The following is a 14,805-nucleotide window of genomic DNA, read 5'->3' as shown; positions in this document are numbered from 1 at the left end:
TAATTCTAATACCACGGCCGACTAATGGCCGAACAGCCAAATCTGGGTTTGGCCGTCGTATAGCCATCCGTCCCTATCGTTATAATAGGGTTTCATTAGTATACTAGAAGTCCACGTGAATTGGATTTTTTTTTAATTATTACGTATCGGCGGAGCGCGTCAAGCCTGACAATTAAGATATAAATTTCACTCCATGCCACTTCGAGAATGGTCCAAAGTGCTAAGTTTGATGTGCTCTAGCAACGAAATCTATGTACTAGTACTCTACAAAGTACCATAAAAAATAAACAACTGATTTTTTTTACATAGCTACTGCGAACTCATAGCGCAAGTTTAAAAAAAACGATTAAGTAATACCTTGCAGTTTCAGTTGGGAATCACCAATGTCACTTCGATTTTTAAAAAATTAAGAAAGACGGGATTTATAAATAATTTAGCTATTACTAACAAAATTAATGCTATCGGCTTAACAAGGATATCAAAAAAGTCTTATCATTTTACTGAATCTAAGAAACGCTATGATTCCAGTATAGATATCGTTGTTCTTACAGTTATTGTAACTAGATTTTATATATGACGACGTGACAACTGACATTTTTTTATCTTGTAATTCGTAATCAAAACTACTGTCCACTTGCCTACCAAAGAGGCGCCAAAAATGTTATCGTTCATACATTATTAGGTTACGTAGGGTTTATTATTCATGTCGCAGGAATCACTTAACGCTTGAGGATAAATTATGCCAATAATATTACTAAGATGTGTGACTATAATAGGGAACATTTTCAGCAAAGTACGTTTAGTTTAGTAGTAGGTTTGGTGGTGCCAGAACAAACACAGAGAATGACAGATAGTCGAAAATGTTGCACCATATTGGTCTTTTGAAATATGTTTTATATACCTACAGAAGTGCCCTCAACTCCGTTTTATTATTACATTCATATAATAAAACTGAGGTACACACATATTATTATATTTCAGGTGCTTTTTTGAAGTTATTTTGTAGATTCAATATGAACTTTTGGAGTAGGTAACTATAAAAACAATCTACTATTGAATTTAAACAGCAAAAAGTCTAGCAAGACCTCATAATTTAAATTAAATAGTGAATCAATACTTTAAATGGAAATTATAATTTTTCAATAATAAATGTCCTTATAAAATAAATCAATTGTTTCCTCTGTCGATGATGAAGAAACGTCGAGATATACATTTATTTAGATTCCTGCGTTGCGTAACGGGCAATACAAACAGCTGTGCTATATGACCGCTTATCAGCGTATCTAACGGTTATGTAATAATTTTTATCGTTAATAACTATCCCAATAATTCGAAGACAAGTGTCACACTCGTAGGGAAATCGATTTTAAATATGGTTATAACTGCTCACTAGGTCCTTTATGCATTATTTATCCGAGTTGGCATTATACAGTGCGTTCTTTCTAGGACAGTATGGGGAAATCCGAAACCATAGGAGATACAGGGAACCTGTCTTAGAAACCTTAGTCTTTTTTATGAAAACAATTTTGCTATATAAAATAGTTTAGGATAGTTTTGGATTTTCCCATATTGGCCCAGTTAAAAAAAAACATCGTAATCAGCCTTTATATCACTATTAAACAGATGACAACATTGATTTTCTTTCTCATTCCAGTTCATCATAATGGGTAATTGCTGTGGTTGCTGCGATGACGGTGTGGACGGTGTGAATGTGGTCGATAATGCTATGAACGACTTTAACCCCCCTCCACCTGTCCATGACGTTATGGTAGTAGACGACCAACCTGGTCTCGCCAGAGGAGGATAGCGTAATAAACTAACGAGGAGTTAACTAGAAAAGTGTGTCACAATCACCTCACATTTTGAAATTTTGCGGCACGCTCTCGTCGGCGTCTTTAGAACTCACTGAATGTGAATCGAGGATGTTATTTGTTGTTCTGCAATTGTGTGGTGAAGATACTACAGACTAATAAAACTCTCGAAAAGAAAGATATAGTTCCTGTTTCGGAAACTAACACAAAAATATAGGTATAAGAAAAAATAATACAGGTTTTATTAGTAAAACTACAAATTGTTTGCTCCTCGTTTAAATGTCTTAAGAGAAAAAAACTTTACTTCAGTAATATATATATATTATATTATTTATTTTTGTAAGTATTGTTTGAATTGTATTTTTATACTAATACACAAAACTGGTATTTATACTATGGAATAAATCATCAGTTTATGTCTTAGCATTTTGTTATTTTATATTTATCCTAAGTACATCTTTGTAAATCGGTTACAGAGATCTTTTTTTTTTTCAATTATATCAAGTAACGAACGGGACGAACAAGTCGTACCCTGATGGTAAGCTACACGCCTGTCCATACCAGTTGCAGTGCCACTCAGAGCTTCAAATCGCAAAGATCTGAGGGGCACTGCCACTGCGCCCGTCACCCCGAGACTTAAGTTGACAAGTCCCATGTGCCTGTAATTTCACCAGCACCCTTACCCTTGCGGCAGAAATAGGTAAGGTGGCAGTACATCCCTGGACGAAATCTTTCACAAGGAGCTCTACTGCTTAATAAATGGACTCAGGGACCATGATCTAGTGAAATTACAGGCACATGGGATTTGTCAACTTATGTCTCTTAAGACAGTGACCCTCTGATCATTGCGATTTTAAACTCTGAGTGGCACTGCAACTGTTATGGACAGGCGTGTCGCTTACCTTCCAGGTTCGCGATTTGTTCGTGCATTAACTTGGTATTATAAAAAAAAATCTGACCCGGTCATTGGATGTTTGCGTACGAAAACCACATTAGTTTTAAAGTATGCAGGTATAAACCACTTGTTATTTTATGTATAAAAAAAATTAAAATCTACGGGGATAACATTTAACAGGGCAATAAAGATTTGGTATTAAACATATGTTATTAATAGACTTTCTGTCAAAATAAATATTATCATAGGTACCTACTCGTGTGCGATTCCTGCGCGGTCAGTTGTAGGCAATAGGAATAAGACCGAGATCATTCTCTGGGTGATCGACAATAAATACAAAACACGGAAACAATTTAAACTGACATACATTTTTTGTATAAAATACATTTTTTTTTATTCCATTACTCCCAGTACCCACAATAAAGCGCGCATATCATTGTAAAATACACATATTTTCCTATAAATCTAGTTATGTCATTTCTGTACGCCCCGTGGCTAAAATTACACCAAATTATATCCATGCGCCATGATCTCCAGTTTGTGGTTGGTAAGTGCGCTGTTATATGTAGAATATGTAATTTTCAAAGTAATACTTTAATGGGAAGTTTGTACATTTTTAGGTATACTGGTAAGATTAGAAAATATTGTTTGAAATTGGCACCAATGTACATTTAAATTCTCTTAAAGAATCAATCTTGAATTTGTACCACTGTTTCCGTAAAGTTAGACATTACATACTTCTGTATTCTATCGTGTGTTATTGTATTCCTTTATTTTGCTTATAATGTTTTCAAGTACATGACTATTATTAAAATATTCTTCATCGAGCACTTTTTTTTTAACTGACTCAACTCGACTGTATGTTTTTTTTGTACGTATGTTACGCGGTAACTCCGGTATTTGTGATCCGATTTTCATGATTCTTTTTTGTTAGAAAGATTTTATTTTGAAGAAAATCCACGTCTAAGGGATTCATTTTTATAAATAGCGCCTACATTTTATTATAAGGAGCAATTATTTTAATGGTTGATTTTGCTATTCTCCAATTCATGGCGTTTTTCTCTGTCAGTATAGGTACTCTGAGTAGTGAGAAACGATTTTTATTATCTCTTGTGTCAAGTCCTGTAGTGGCGAACTAGGGGCTATTTCAAAAAAACTTGGCAAATAGACGTAATTCCACGTACTTTTGAGGTGGGTTTTTTTAGTAGTCTACACTGAGATTATTACTGATTAACATTTGGTCGCTATAATGGCCTTGACTGTAACACCAGACAAAAGGTGAGCTGAAGACTAACTCGTTAAATAAGCTAATTATAACTAGCTGTGACTCTGTTGGGTACTGACCTACACTACTAAAACGCTATTACAAGTGTGAGCTAAAGGAGAAAATGTTCAGCGCGATAAAACCTTGCTCTTGCTAATTCGATGTCGAGTGTGATTATGTTGCGATATATATAAAGTCACGAGAGAGAGGTGGGAGGACTTCTCTATGGCGACGGTATTCCCTTGTTACAAAATTGCAATTCATAACACGTCAAATAGAATTCGGGTTATAGAGCACACGATCAATGCTTAGCGCATTATAGAAGTACATCAATTAGTAATCGTTATTCATTTCAATGTCATTAGTAGTTTTTTACAAAGTATAAAAAGTGCAATCTTAAATTTGGCGTAGGCTTCAAATTCGAAACGTTTAAATCAGATGTGTATTATCATTATTGCAGAGCTAATGAAATGCTTTTTTACTAAAATTTCATAAATATTTTATTATATGTACTTATTAAAATAAACACATTAAATATTTGTCTGTTTTGCTTTAATCTTACATGCAATAAAATTTACGCAATGTTGACATTTTAAATAAACGATTTAGGAAAATAATATTATAATATTGTCTACGAGCTCCCATTTTTTCCCGGATATAAATATTGTACTTGAACTTTAGGAAAAACGGGAGTGCATTTAGAATATTTAAAAACCGGTATTAATTACATCAAATGATCGTCCCCGATATGACCTCATTTTGTAGTAAGAACAATTCTACCGACATTCTTTGTTTGGCAAGTGGCAACGCAATTATATCATTTTAAAAAGTTAAGCAATATTATTCTTTGTTATTATTTCCCGCAGTGTGAGCGAACTTTCGACTGTATCGTGTGCCAGTTCACAATTTCAAATCAGTTAGTTACTTTATTTAAAAACAAGTAAGTATATTGAAGTAAAAACATTTCGTAGGTTTCTCAGAGGTGGCGCTAAGGCAAAAAGTTTTTAAGATGAAATACTGAGATCTGTAACAAACGTATAAACGTAAACGTAACTAACTAATGGCTGCTGACTCGATCTGTAACTCAATTGTTAGAGCGGTGGCTCTTTGGTATACAGACGCAGGTTCCAGTCCTGTCAGATCGAAGGAATTTTTCCATGTGTTCGATCTTTGTTATTAAGAATTATAACAAATTGCTGGAGTAATTTCACAAAAAAATTAATATAATTGTTGTAAAACATCATAATATATTCAATAAAACAAAAATATTGTTTTAAGCATCTGGATAGTTTTCAAAACAGAGCCTGGTTTTAAGGAACAAATTTATGCATAATATAATTTGCCGAAAAACAAAATTGCCACAGTTTTATATTTTTTCGAAATTATGACTTTTACTCTCATTCTGAGTAGATTTTGATACTGTCCTATTCATTTTACATCACTGGCACGAGAAAATTGTCTTATATTGAAACCAAGATTAACAAATTTGAAATAAAACCAAAAAGTTATATATCTACTTAATTTGTAATATATAAGCGTTTTTATAAGAAATGTAATTACAATTTCGTACTAAATAAAAAAAAAACATAAATGTACAGTTACAGAATATCTTGTATTTTTGTTTATTTTCAATTTTGATTATAGTAACAAAATATGTACGATTTTATGCCTGTCTAATAGTTTTCCTGTTTGCCTTACAAATAGCGAACTTATTAAAGTTCTTATTGAAGTATGTATAACGAGAATATTTTAGAGTATATTTATATTCTCATTACAGATACTTCATTGTACTTTATAAGTTAAAATGCTCAAGAAATAAAAAATATATAAAATACATAAAAATATATCTCTTCACTAAATAAGGCATGTCAAGAACAGAACAGTTCTTTGGACGTAAGTATTATGTTTATTGCGTACTGATAATTTACTGTTGTCTCGGAGGAATTCACCACAATAAAAACGTAGTAACACATTAACGACAAGAAACATGGGAAATAATTTTTTTTTTAATAAATCTATATTATATTGCAGAGAACTTCATACTGTGTGTGACGCACTTCTTTGCCACCGAATGACATATACATGCAACCATGGCTGGGATGAACCTGCGAATGCAAACGATTTAATCTTTACAGCATAGATAGGTATATCGGAAATGCAATAAAAACAATAAGTCATAACATTTTTCAAAAATATTTAAAGTCCAATTACGTGGACTCAACGTAGAAGCTAACAACTTAATTAGTACATATTGACGTGTAATTTTCAGGTTAGTTTTCTCACGTGATTTCGGTGGCCATTTTTATTATTTAAATATTCGAGTAAATTATCGGGAAATGTTAAATAATATTTGAGGTTACTGTACACAAATATTACTGTACATAATAATACTTCATGATAACATCCTACAAATTGGCACCGAAATTAGGTAGAGGAAATTGACTTGAAAATGACCCTGCAAAAATAGATTTAAAAGAGTTATTACAAAATTAAAAATAAAATCCATATCTCGCGTTTGGAGACTGTCCAAATACTAATATGTTTCTGGGTTTGCTATGGATTGTAATTAATCATCGACACCAAGCTTTGTTCTAATGACAATAATAATATTTATTCAGTGATAAAGTATAAAGTCATTCGGCCGCCATCAGGATGGTTTTCCATTTTTTCTCACTACACTCGCTAGGTGTGGATTATCGGGCGAAGAGAAGTTATCTTAATAAAACACGAGTTACCTTAATCACTTCTCTTATTATTTTTAATTTAAAAATCACTAACTGCAGGAAACAATAAAGAATGGCTATAATTAATTAAGGTTCGAAATAACGTCCACCAAACACGTGGGTGCAAGCGCACGTCACAACTACCCAAAAATGACAACCTGCTCAAGATGGCCGCCTCCCCAGTGCTTGTCGATTAGAGATTGCGCCACTAATCCTATTTTGCGTATGCACCGTCACATAAATACAATAGTTACATAATGCACTATTCGAATAGATAAAGTCACAACTGTAGAACTAGGCATGATGAACCTCAACAAGTAGTGGCTTTCCCCTAGGTAAAAGCAATCAATATTGAAATGAGTTCCTGCATTCTTCATTTTAAGAGATTAATTAAGCTTACCTTTCCAGGTGTAAGAGAGCGCAAATGTTTCGCCCTGCCAATGTACAGTGTTTCTCCAGTATGAGTGTTACCACCGGGAATAGCTCCAGCGGGGGCTTGGCCATTGCTAGCTGGTAACCAGCGTATTAAATGAGGTGGGGCACACAACACCTGAAGTTCAAAAATATAGAGATATGTTAAAATTACTTCTTACACAAGGTTTGTTTAAATTATCAAAAAAGAAGGGCTTATAGATTATTAATTACTGCTTAATTGTACTACTCAGACAAATAAATGATGAATATGAAAGAACCAAGTTCAAAACCTTCTCAAATCTGTAAGATTTCTTACAAATAAATGTATAATTAGAAAGTAAATTTACCTCGAAGTTGTGAACAGTCAATTCATTGCCTCCGAAAGGAATAAATGCATGTTTATGTTTGATGGCAAGTTTACCAGGGATAAGGTCCCCACTATGATGAGCTCTGATAACCCATAGAGGGCTGCTGTCCCATCCTTCCTTGCCTGCTACCACTGCGCGATGGGAAAGGCTCTGGGCTGTGTGAGGGCTGGAAGGAACCCACTCTATGGGATCCGGTAGAGGCTGGGGAATTGGAGCGTCTACAAAACGAAGAAAGAACTATTTTGTAAATTGATTAAGAGCTTATAGATAACATTGATACGATTGTACCTTATACGTAATATCGTATCACATATGATAAATAGCTTGTTTGATAAATAGGGATTGTTAAATATTGTAAAAATAAATATTATAAACTAAAAATTATCGAGCTCCATTAAATCTGAGAATTATAAAACAGTTTGGGTACCTGAGATGTATGTTAACAAGGAATGGTAAATGTGAGAAAGACATTGAAAGGAGAGTTAAAAAGCTCAATGCGGTGAACGGGGTCATAAATAATAACAATAATAACGCGTGTGCGTTATTATTATTATTTATGACCCCGTAGCTATGTTGAGTGTGTACTCAACCTAGCCCTACACTAGGCAAAAACCCTGAGTCGCGGGTGCCATTGACACACATATAGACAACCACAAACTACACTCAAACTCACGAGAGAAATTAATGTAGGCCATACGAATATTTCTACCGGCCCGGGAATCGAACCTGGGACCTCCGCGTGGCAGTCCCGCATGGTAACCGTTCGGCCACGGAGGCAGTTATAGCTATAAGGGGATTGTCGAGTCTGTATCTGAGGCACGAGTGATGGTACATAATTTAGTGATGGTTCCAACGCTAATGTATGGGAATGAGTCTTGTGTATGATAGCAGATATATGATGATGATGATGAGATATGATAGCGCGAGAATAGTGTGAAAGCGGTAGAAATGAGATTCCTCAGAAAAATAAGTAAAGTGCGGTTGTGTGACACAGTGATAAGAATACTGTGATTCGTAAACGATGTGGTTTCATAGAGGATCTATTGACAAAAATGGAAAAGGATATATATGGTGAGGTGGTTTGGGCACATGGAACCACATGACTGTATATATAGTTAACGTGGAAGGTATCACTGATAGAGAAAGGTCTCGAAGAACATTCTTAGTTGAAATTGAGAGTGTTCTCAAAAAGATTGCAGTGTGTAGTGAGCAGAAGAAGAGGGCCTATATGAAAATATTATTGAATGTAAGCGAATCAAGAGAGGTTTGTCATAATCGTGCTAATTGGCTAACGATTGTTTCTGCGTACTCTTATGGGAATCCCCGGGCGTGCGTGCAAGTAAGTATTGTATCTGAGAATGAACTGCGTGTACCTATATATATTTATGACTTCACACAGTACTCTAACAAAGAGGTAATTTTGCAGATCTTAGGAAATGTATATCACTTGTTATAAGGGTAGGTACTGTACAACGTGTAAGTACTCAAGTTGTGTCTGTGGTTAAGGCGTCGATTCAACATGATGATACACGTGTAAGTACAGACCCTTGTTAGGGAAATGTGGATCCTAAGGTAGGTTCGAATAGTGAGGCTTTGGAGCAGGATATGTGATTGGAAATGAAGAAGTGCCATACCAGGTCGACCTCTCTATGCGTATGGCACAGACGCAGGGTCAAGTCCTGTCAGATCGAAAGAATTTCTATTTGTATTCGATCTTTGTATTAATAATTATAACAAACTAGTGGAGTAATTTCTTAAAATATAAATGAATATCGTGATAGTAAAACATCATAATATTCATTAAAAAAAGTAAATATGACAATGAAGCTGTTACCTACTTACTTCCTAAAAGTGCTGAAGTTCTTCCGTGTTGTTTTGGTCATACACTTAAATGAACTTTAGGAGATGTTTCTCATGATCTATAGGTAACGTGTCTAATAGCGCTTTGTTTTTAACCGACTTCAAAAAAGGAGGAGGTTCTCAATTCGGCTGTATGTTTTTTGTTATTTTTTGTATGTATGTTACGCGATAACTTCGGTATTTGTGAACCGATTTTCATGATTCTCTAAGGGTGGCTGTTCACGCATGAAGATTTATTTTTATAAATAGTGCCTAAATTTTCTTAAGGAGTAATTATTTGAATGGTTGTGTTTGCTATTTCTCCAAATCAAGGCGTTTCTCTCTCAATATTCTTTGAGTAGTGAGAACCGATTTTTATTATCTCCGGAGTCAAGTCCTGTATAGTGGCGGATTTAAGGATATTTCAATAAAACTTAGCAAATAGACGTAATTCCACGTACTTTTTGAGGTCGGTTTTTTTAGTACTCTGTAGGTACTGAGATTATTCGGTTCAAAGTTTTTGTCTTTGTACTCACATTTCCTAAAGTGTCACAACTGTAGCATTAAAAAATGTCACTTACGGTCAACAACCTGCACAGGATCAGCAGGCTGATTGTAAATGTAGTTAGTGACGTAGGTCGGCTGGTAATGCTCAGGACCTGGAGGTGGTGGGTGGTAAGCAGGCACTGCCGGCATCATCACTGGGGTTGGTACATAGGCAACAGTCGGCGGCTGTGGACGGTAGCCTCCGTAATATGGCGGTTGGTAGCCGTGTCCTGATGAAGGAACCCATTTGTTTATGTAAAGTTTAACTGTTACGGCATTGATATATTAAAAATATTTCGTCGCCTTAAAAGTTGCAAAGATTAATTGAATCTAATTTAGTTATATCGGGAATTACAAAAAATGTTTTTAGCAATGAGGCCAGCTGTTGTATTTTGTTTGTATGGTTTTGTTTTTCGTTCTATATATTGTTCTACGATTTCAATAAGAAAGAATTAAATCGATTATGGTGACTTAGATCCATATTTCTACATAAAGGTAATGTGAAGTTTTACGTACCTAAGTACATATTGTGATAGGAATTGCATCATTCGGTGAAACTTTTGATTTCGTAAAATGGAAATTAATTAACTACATATGCATATATTATAGACTAGTGCGATCTATAAAGTAATTTCATGTAAATACAGTATTTAATTAACAATTTACTTACCAGACATTTTTGTAGAGCTGCTCGTATACAGAATAAAACAATAGACAGAGCAAAGAAGCCAATGGTTCACTGTGATATCTATTGATATTTTATTGTGCGCGCTAATGTGGCTGTCTCGAACACTATCGCTCGATTCGCATTGACAGATAAGATAATGAGAATATCAGAAAAATGTTCAAAAAAAAGCTTTTAGTGCTGTCAAATTTGTTTATTTTATTTTATTTTTATTTTTATTTTTATTTTTATTTTTATTTTTATTTTTATTTTTATTTTTATTTTTATTTTTATTTTTATTTTTATTTTATTTTTAATATATGGTACAACAGATAACAGACTACAAATAATACTAGAACTATTACATATACGAGGGGAGGTCCAAAAGTCCGCGGAATGGAGGGGTTGTAAATAATATAAAACAATAAGGCTATTTTTCCTTTACAATATAATTACCTTTGAGCTCAATACATTTTTTAGATCTCGAAATTAGCTTTTCTATGCCATCGAAAAAATATTTTTTCTCTTTGCTCTCAAAATGAGCTAAAATTACTGCCTTAACCTCTTCATCGTCGCGAAATTTTTTCCGACGTAATTCTTTTTTCAAATTTGGGAACAAATAATAATCGCTGGGGGCTAGGACCGGGCTGTAAGGTGGGTGGGTCAGCGTTTGAAAGCCACACTTGTGTAGAGCAGCCAACGCAACATTGCTCTTGTGAACCGGTGCGTTGTCTTGCAAAAGCAACACACCCTTTGTCCATTTTCCCCGCCTTTTTTCTTTGACAGCTTCCTTCAGTCTCTCTAATGTTCTTGCGTAATATTCTCCCGTTATATTGACCCCCTTTTCTTTGTAGTCAACCAATAAAATTCCTTCACAATCCCAAAAAACCGTAGCCATGATTTTTCCAGCCGATTCCGACACCTTAAACTTCTTAGGGGGTGGTGTACCCTTTTTATGCCATTGCATTGACTCCTGTTTGGACTCGGGCTCAAAGTGATGAACCCAAGTTTCATCTCCAGTAACAATTTGCTCCAAAATTGGGGTAGGTTCTGCGCCACACAGCTTCAAGAAGTGCTTTGATGCATCGATTCTTTGTTGCTTTTGAGGCGGCGTGAGCATTCTCGGCACCCATCTTGCACTGACTTTCGTCATGCCAAGATGATCGTGTAGGATCCTCAAAATGGTAGTGTCTGATACTCCTACTAATGCAGACAGCTGTTTCTTCTTCAGACGGGCATCTTCCAATATAAATTTTTCGATTTTTTCAACATTGTCTGATGTGGTGGCCTCAACTGGCCGTCCTGGGCAAGGATCGTCTTCAATTGATTCTCTGCCATGTTTGAAAAGACCGTGTCACTTGTAAATCATTGTTTTACCAGGGCACTGATCCCCATAAACAGTTTCCATCTCATTCATAATGGTTTGAGGAGGTTTTCCTTGCTTGGTAAGGAATTTGATGACAGCATCGATTTGCTCCATATTTGCAGTTTTCTTCCGGATTTACTTGTTTGTAGGACGATATCTCGTAAACTAATGAAGTTAAAAGGGTGAAGGGCTCCCGCCCCCTCCATTCCGCGGACTTTTGGACCTCCCCTCGTATATAACATTATAAATCTGACATCCAATTATAATTGTACACAACATTTGTATTATCATAAATTACAATATAAAAGGACAGACGTTAAAAGTTTAAGTTTAAGTTATTTTTTGCCAATACTAGTAAACAGTGTTGTTTTGAAGCATTCAAAACTATAGAAAAAAATGTCATAGTGGGAACATATGCTATTATATGATCGACACATTCTGCACAATGGTCCATTCTGTGAAACATTATTTTTTGTAAGAGGTACACTAAACAACTGCGAATCCATGGCAGAATTAACAATTTTGTGCAAAGTACATAAGTCTGACACTAGCCTACGATCCTCAAGACTGATCATGCCAAATTTGCACAAGCGATAACTGTAATTCGGCAGCTTACGTCGCAGTCCAAACTTTGCACTAAGACATCTCAATGTGTTTATTCTTTTAATTGATAAGGTTTCTTAGCATTACTCATTAATATAGTATAAAAAACTTTATTTTTAGTACAGCAATCCTTTGCTTTATTTAGTCCTTTATCTATCTCACTTCGCGTTTCTCTTATCAGTGTAGTAAGTTTCCTTACAAAATGTGGTATCCGGTCACAAATCATTAGGCCTGTCTTAGAAAATCACTTTATCACTTTTACTTCTAGAGTTAGCAAAATGAGGCCATAAGTAAAAAACTAATATCATTCATTTAAATCAGTACACAGGCCGACTAAAGCACATAAGTCAAATTAATTTGTTTCAGCTTAAATTCTGGTGCTGTCGTTTTCAATCTACCATTCTATTCAAATTTTCCAACTTTATGCACAACACGGAAAAATAGACATTTTCGTTTGTTAGAATTAAAAAATTAAGCATTTTTTTTTCCTAGTAAGTCTGCTAACTTACGCACCTAAGTCAAATTAATATCAAATTATTATATCGTAAGTCACTTCGGTTTAAGGAATCCATTCTTTTACTATCGGAAAACATGCATCATTACCAGTTTCAAATAAATTGTGACTTCACAGCTACACTGATGATTGAGTATGCATGAGTCAGATTGATAGTGATATTTCACTTTGTTCTATCGGTAGTGTATTTAATGAAAACAAGGTATTTAATATGTTATTTAGGATTTTTTTATAATACCCAGTGACGCGACTAACAAGTCATGCGCCTGGTGGTAACAGCAATGTCATGTGCAATTGTAACAATTGGAGTACCGCTAAGAGCTTTAAATTGCAAAGATTTGATGACACACCTGACAAGTCCCAATGTGCCTGTTATTTCACCAGCACTCTTACTCTTCAAAACCGGAACGCAGTAATGTTCACATTACTGCTTGGCGGCAGAAATAGGTAAGGTGGCAGTACTTCCGCCAACGAACTCTTTCACAAGGAGCTTTACAGTTATTTGTAATGCCATTTAATTATTTATTTTATTTCTTGTTGGAGAACTGACAGACAAGCAGTCACTTAGAAAACTAAATAAATTTTCAAATTCTGATGATGGGCTCCCACATATAAAAATCATCATCACCGCCAATCCATTATACGTTCCACTGCTAAACTGGTCCATTGCGGATTGGGATCTTCATACGTTTTCCAAGGGTTGTAATCCTTGTATGACATGCAGGTTTCATCTAGAGTAGTCCGGACAAATTTAACATTTGCCAGAAAGTTGCCTTTTTAGTAACAAAATAAAATGGCAGCAGAGATGGATAGTACCCGGACAACAAATTTTTTATCGTAAATTGAGTTTTACTACAGAATTGCGAGGGTATTTTTACTTAGGAAATGAAACAATTTTTGGAAGTAAATCGCATATATTTGTTTTTTTAAACAAATGAATGTTTCGGGTGCTTACAAGTCCCATGGGCAGTCAGCCGTGATTGTCCATGTTCTTCGATAGGGTTATGAAGAAAAATGCCTTTGTAGGCATTTTTCTTGTGAGTTGAACATTGTGCAATAATAGCAGCAACGTCATTAATTGTGCACTAATTGTTATCAGGCAGTGCCGTTTGACGATTGTTTGCGGCAGGGCAGTATTAGCGATTGGTTTTAAAATTTATAATAACTTTTTACATTTGTATTACTTATGGAAATTCTTGATGTTTGTGCCCATAAAATAAAGCGTAAAACAAAAGATTATGAAATAACATTGCATTAAAATGTTCATCTAAGTATTTATAAAAAAAATATCAGTTCCATTCTACTTTCAGGTTCAAATCAAAGAATGTACCTAATTAAATTACTCTTAATACTTAATATACACATAAATGCCATTGCAAACATATCGAAATAGAAAAAGCATCATATTCGAACACAGCCCTGTTTGTCCTAAGATTATAAAATTCTGTTAAAATTAGTCACGAGCCTCTGCACAATAATGACGTGTTCACTCACGGGCAGGGGACTCTGCTACCTCGTGGTGCATCTCTGGCAACGTACGGAGGTGAAGCTGGTACATGTGGTCTTTCGTGGGCGGGAGGTTGGCAAGGTTTTTCATTGTTCTTGTCGTTTGGTCCTGACATTATCTGAAATAGGCCTTACTAATTACAGCGACGTACAAATTTTATTCCGTTGATGAAATAAATAATTGAAACTTTTGAATGTTCTAATTGCAAATACAGTTCACAAAAAGTTAAAATTTGCCGAACAGAATCTTTATGAATACAATATAAATGTAAAATTTTTGTAACCAATATAA

The 14,805-nt window shown here is 34.8% G+C and overlaps 2 protein-coding genes across 2 annotated transcripts; both read right to left on the bottom strand.

The window, feature by feature from the left end:
* Positions 1-5,839: 5,839 nt before the first annotated feature.
* On the bottom strand, positions 5,840-10,552 carry LOC113229269. Its single transcript, XM_026462812.1, has 5 exons — positions 10,531-10,552; positions 9,896-10,090; positions 7,455-7,693; positions 7,094-7,243; positions 5,840-6,075 (listed from the first exon to the last, which is right to left on the bottom strand). The coding sequence occupies exons 1-5, from the start codon at positions 10,535-10,537 to the stop codon at positions 5,986-5,988; spliced, it is 681 nt and encodes a 226-aa protein (XP_026318597.1). The 5' UTR covers positions 10,538-10,552; the 3' UTR covers positions 5,840-5,985.
* A 402-nt stretch (positions 10,553-10,954) lies between these two features.
* On the bottom strand, positions 10,955-12,004 carry LOC113229240 (histone-lysine N-methyltransferase SETMAR-like). The gene is made up of 3 exons (XM_026462767.1): positions 11,902-12,004; positions 11,078-11,826; positions 10,955-10,963 (listed from the first exon to the last, which is right to left on the bottom strand). Exons 1-3 carry the CDS (start codon positions 12,002-12,004, stop codon positions 10,955-10,957), a joined length of 861 nt encoding a protein of 286 aa, XP_026318552.1.
* Positions 12,005-14,805: the final 2,801 nt, after the last annotated feature.

This window comes from Hyposmocoma kahamanoa, unplaced genomic scaffold (genome assembly GCF_003589595.1).
Source record: "Hyposmocoma kahamanoa isolate Upper Pololo Valley unplaced genomic scaffold, ASM358959v1 296, whole genome shotgun sequence".
Classification (NCBI taxonomy): Eukaryota; Metazoa; Arthropoda; class Insecta; order Lepidoptera; family Cosmopterigidae; genus Hyposmocoma; species Hyposmocoma kahamanoa.
The sequence above is the reverse complement of the archived record's forward strand: the minus strand, read 5'-3'. Positions and strand labels throughout refer to the sequence as shown.

Coding starts and splice junctions, on each gene's coding strand:
- LOC113229240 (XM_026462767.1), bottom strand. CDS start 12,004: ATGGAGCAAATCGATGCTGTCATCAAATTCCTTACCAAGCAAGGAAAA. Junction 11,827..11,901: donor TTATGGGGATCAGTGCCCTG/GTAAAACAATGA, acceptor ATCCTTGCCCAG/GACGGCCAGTTGAGGCCACC.
- LOC113229269 (XM_026462812.1), bottom strand. Junction 7,244..7,454: donor TGACTGTTCACAACTTCGAG/GTAAATTTACTT, acceptor TTTGAACTTCAG/GTGTTGTGTGCCCCACCTCA. Junction 6,076..7,093: donor GCTCTCTTACACCTGGAAAG/GTAAGCTTAATT, acceptor TTGCATTCGCAG/GTTCATCCCAGCCATGGTTG.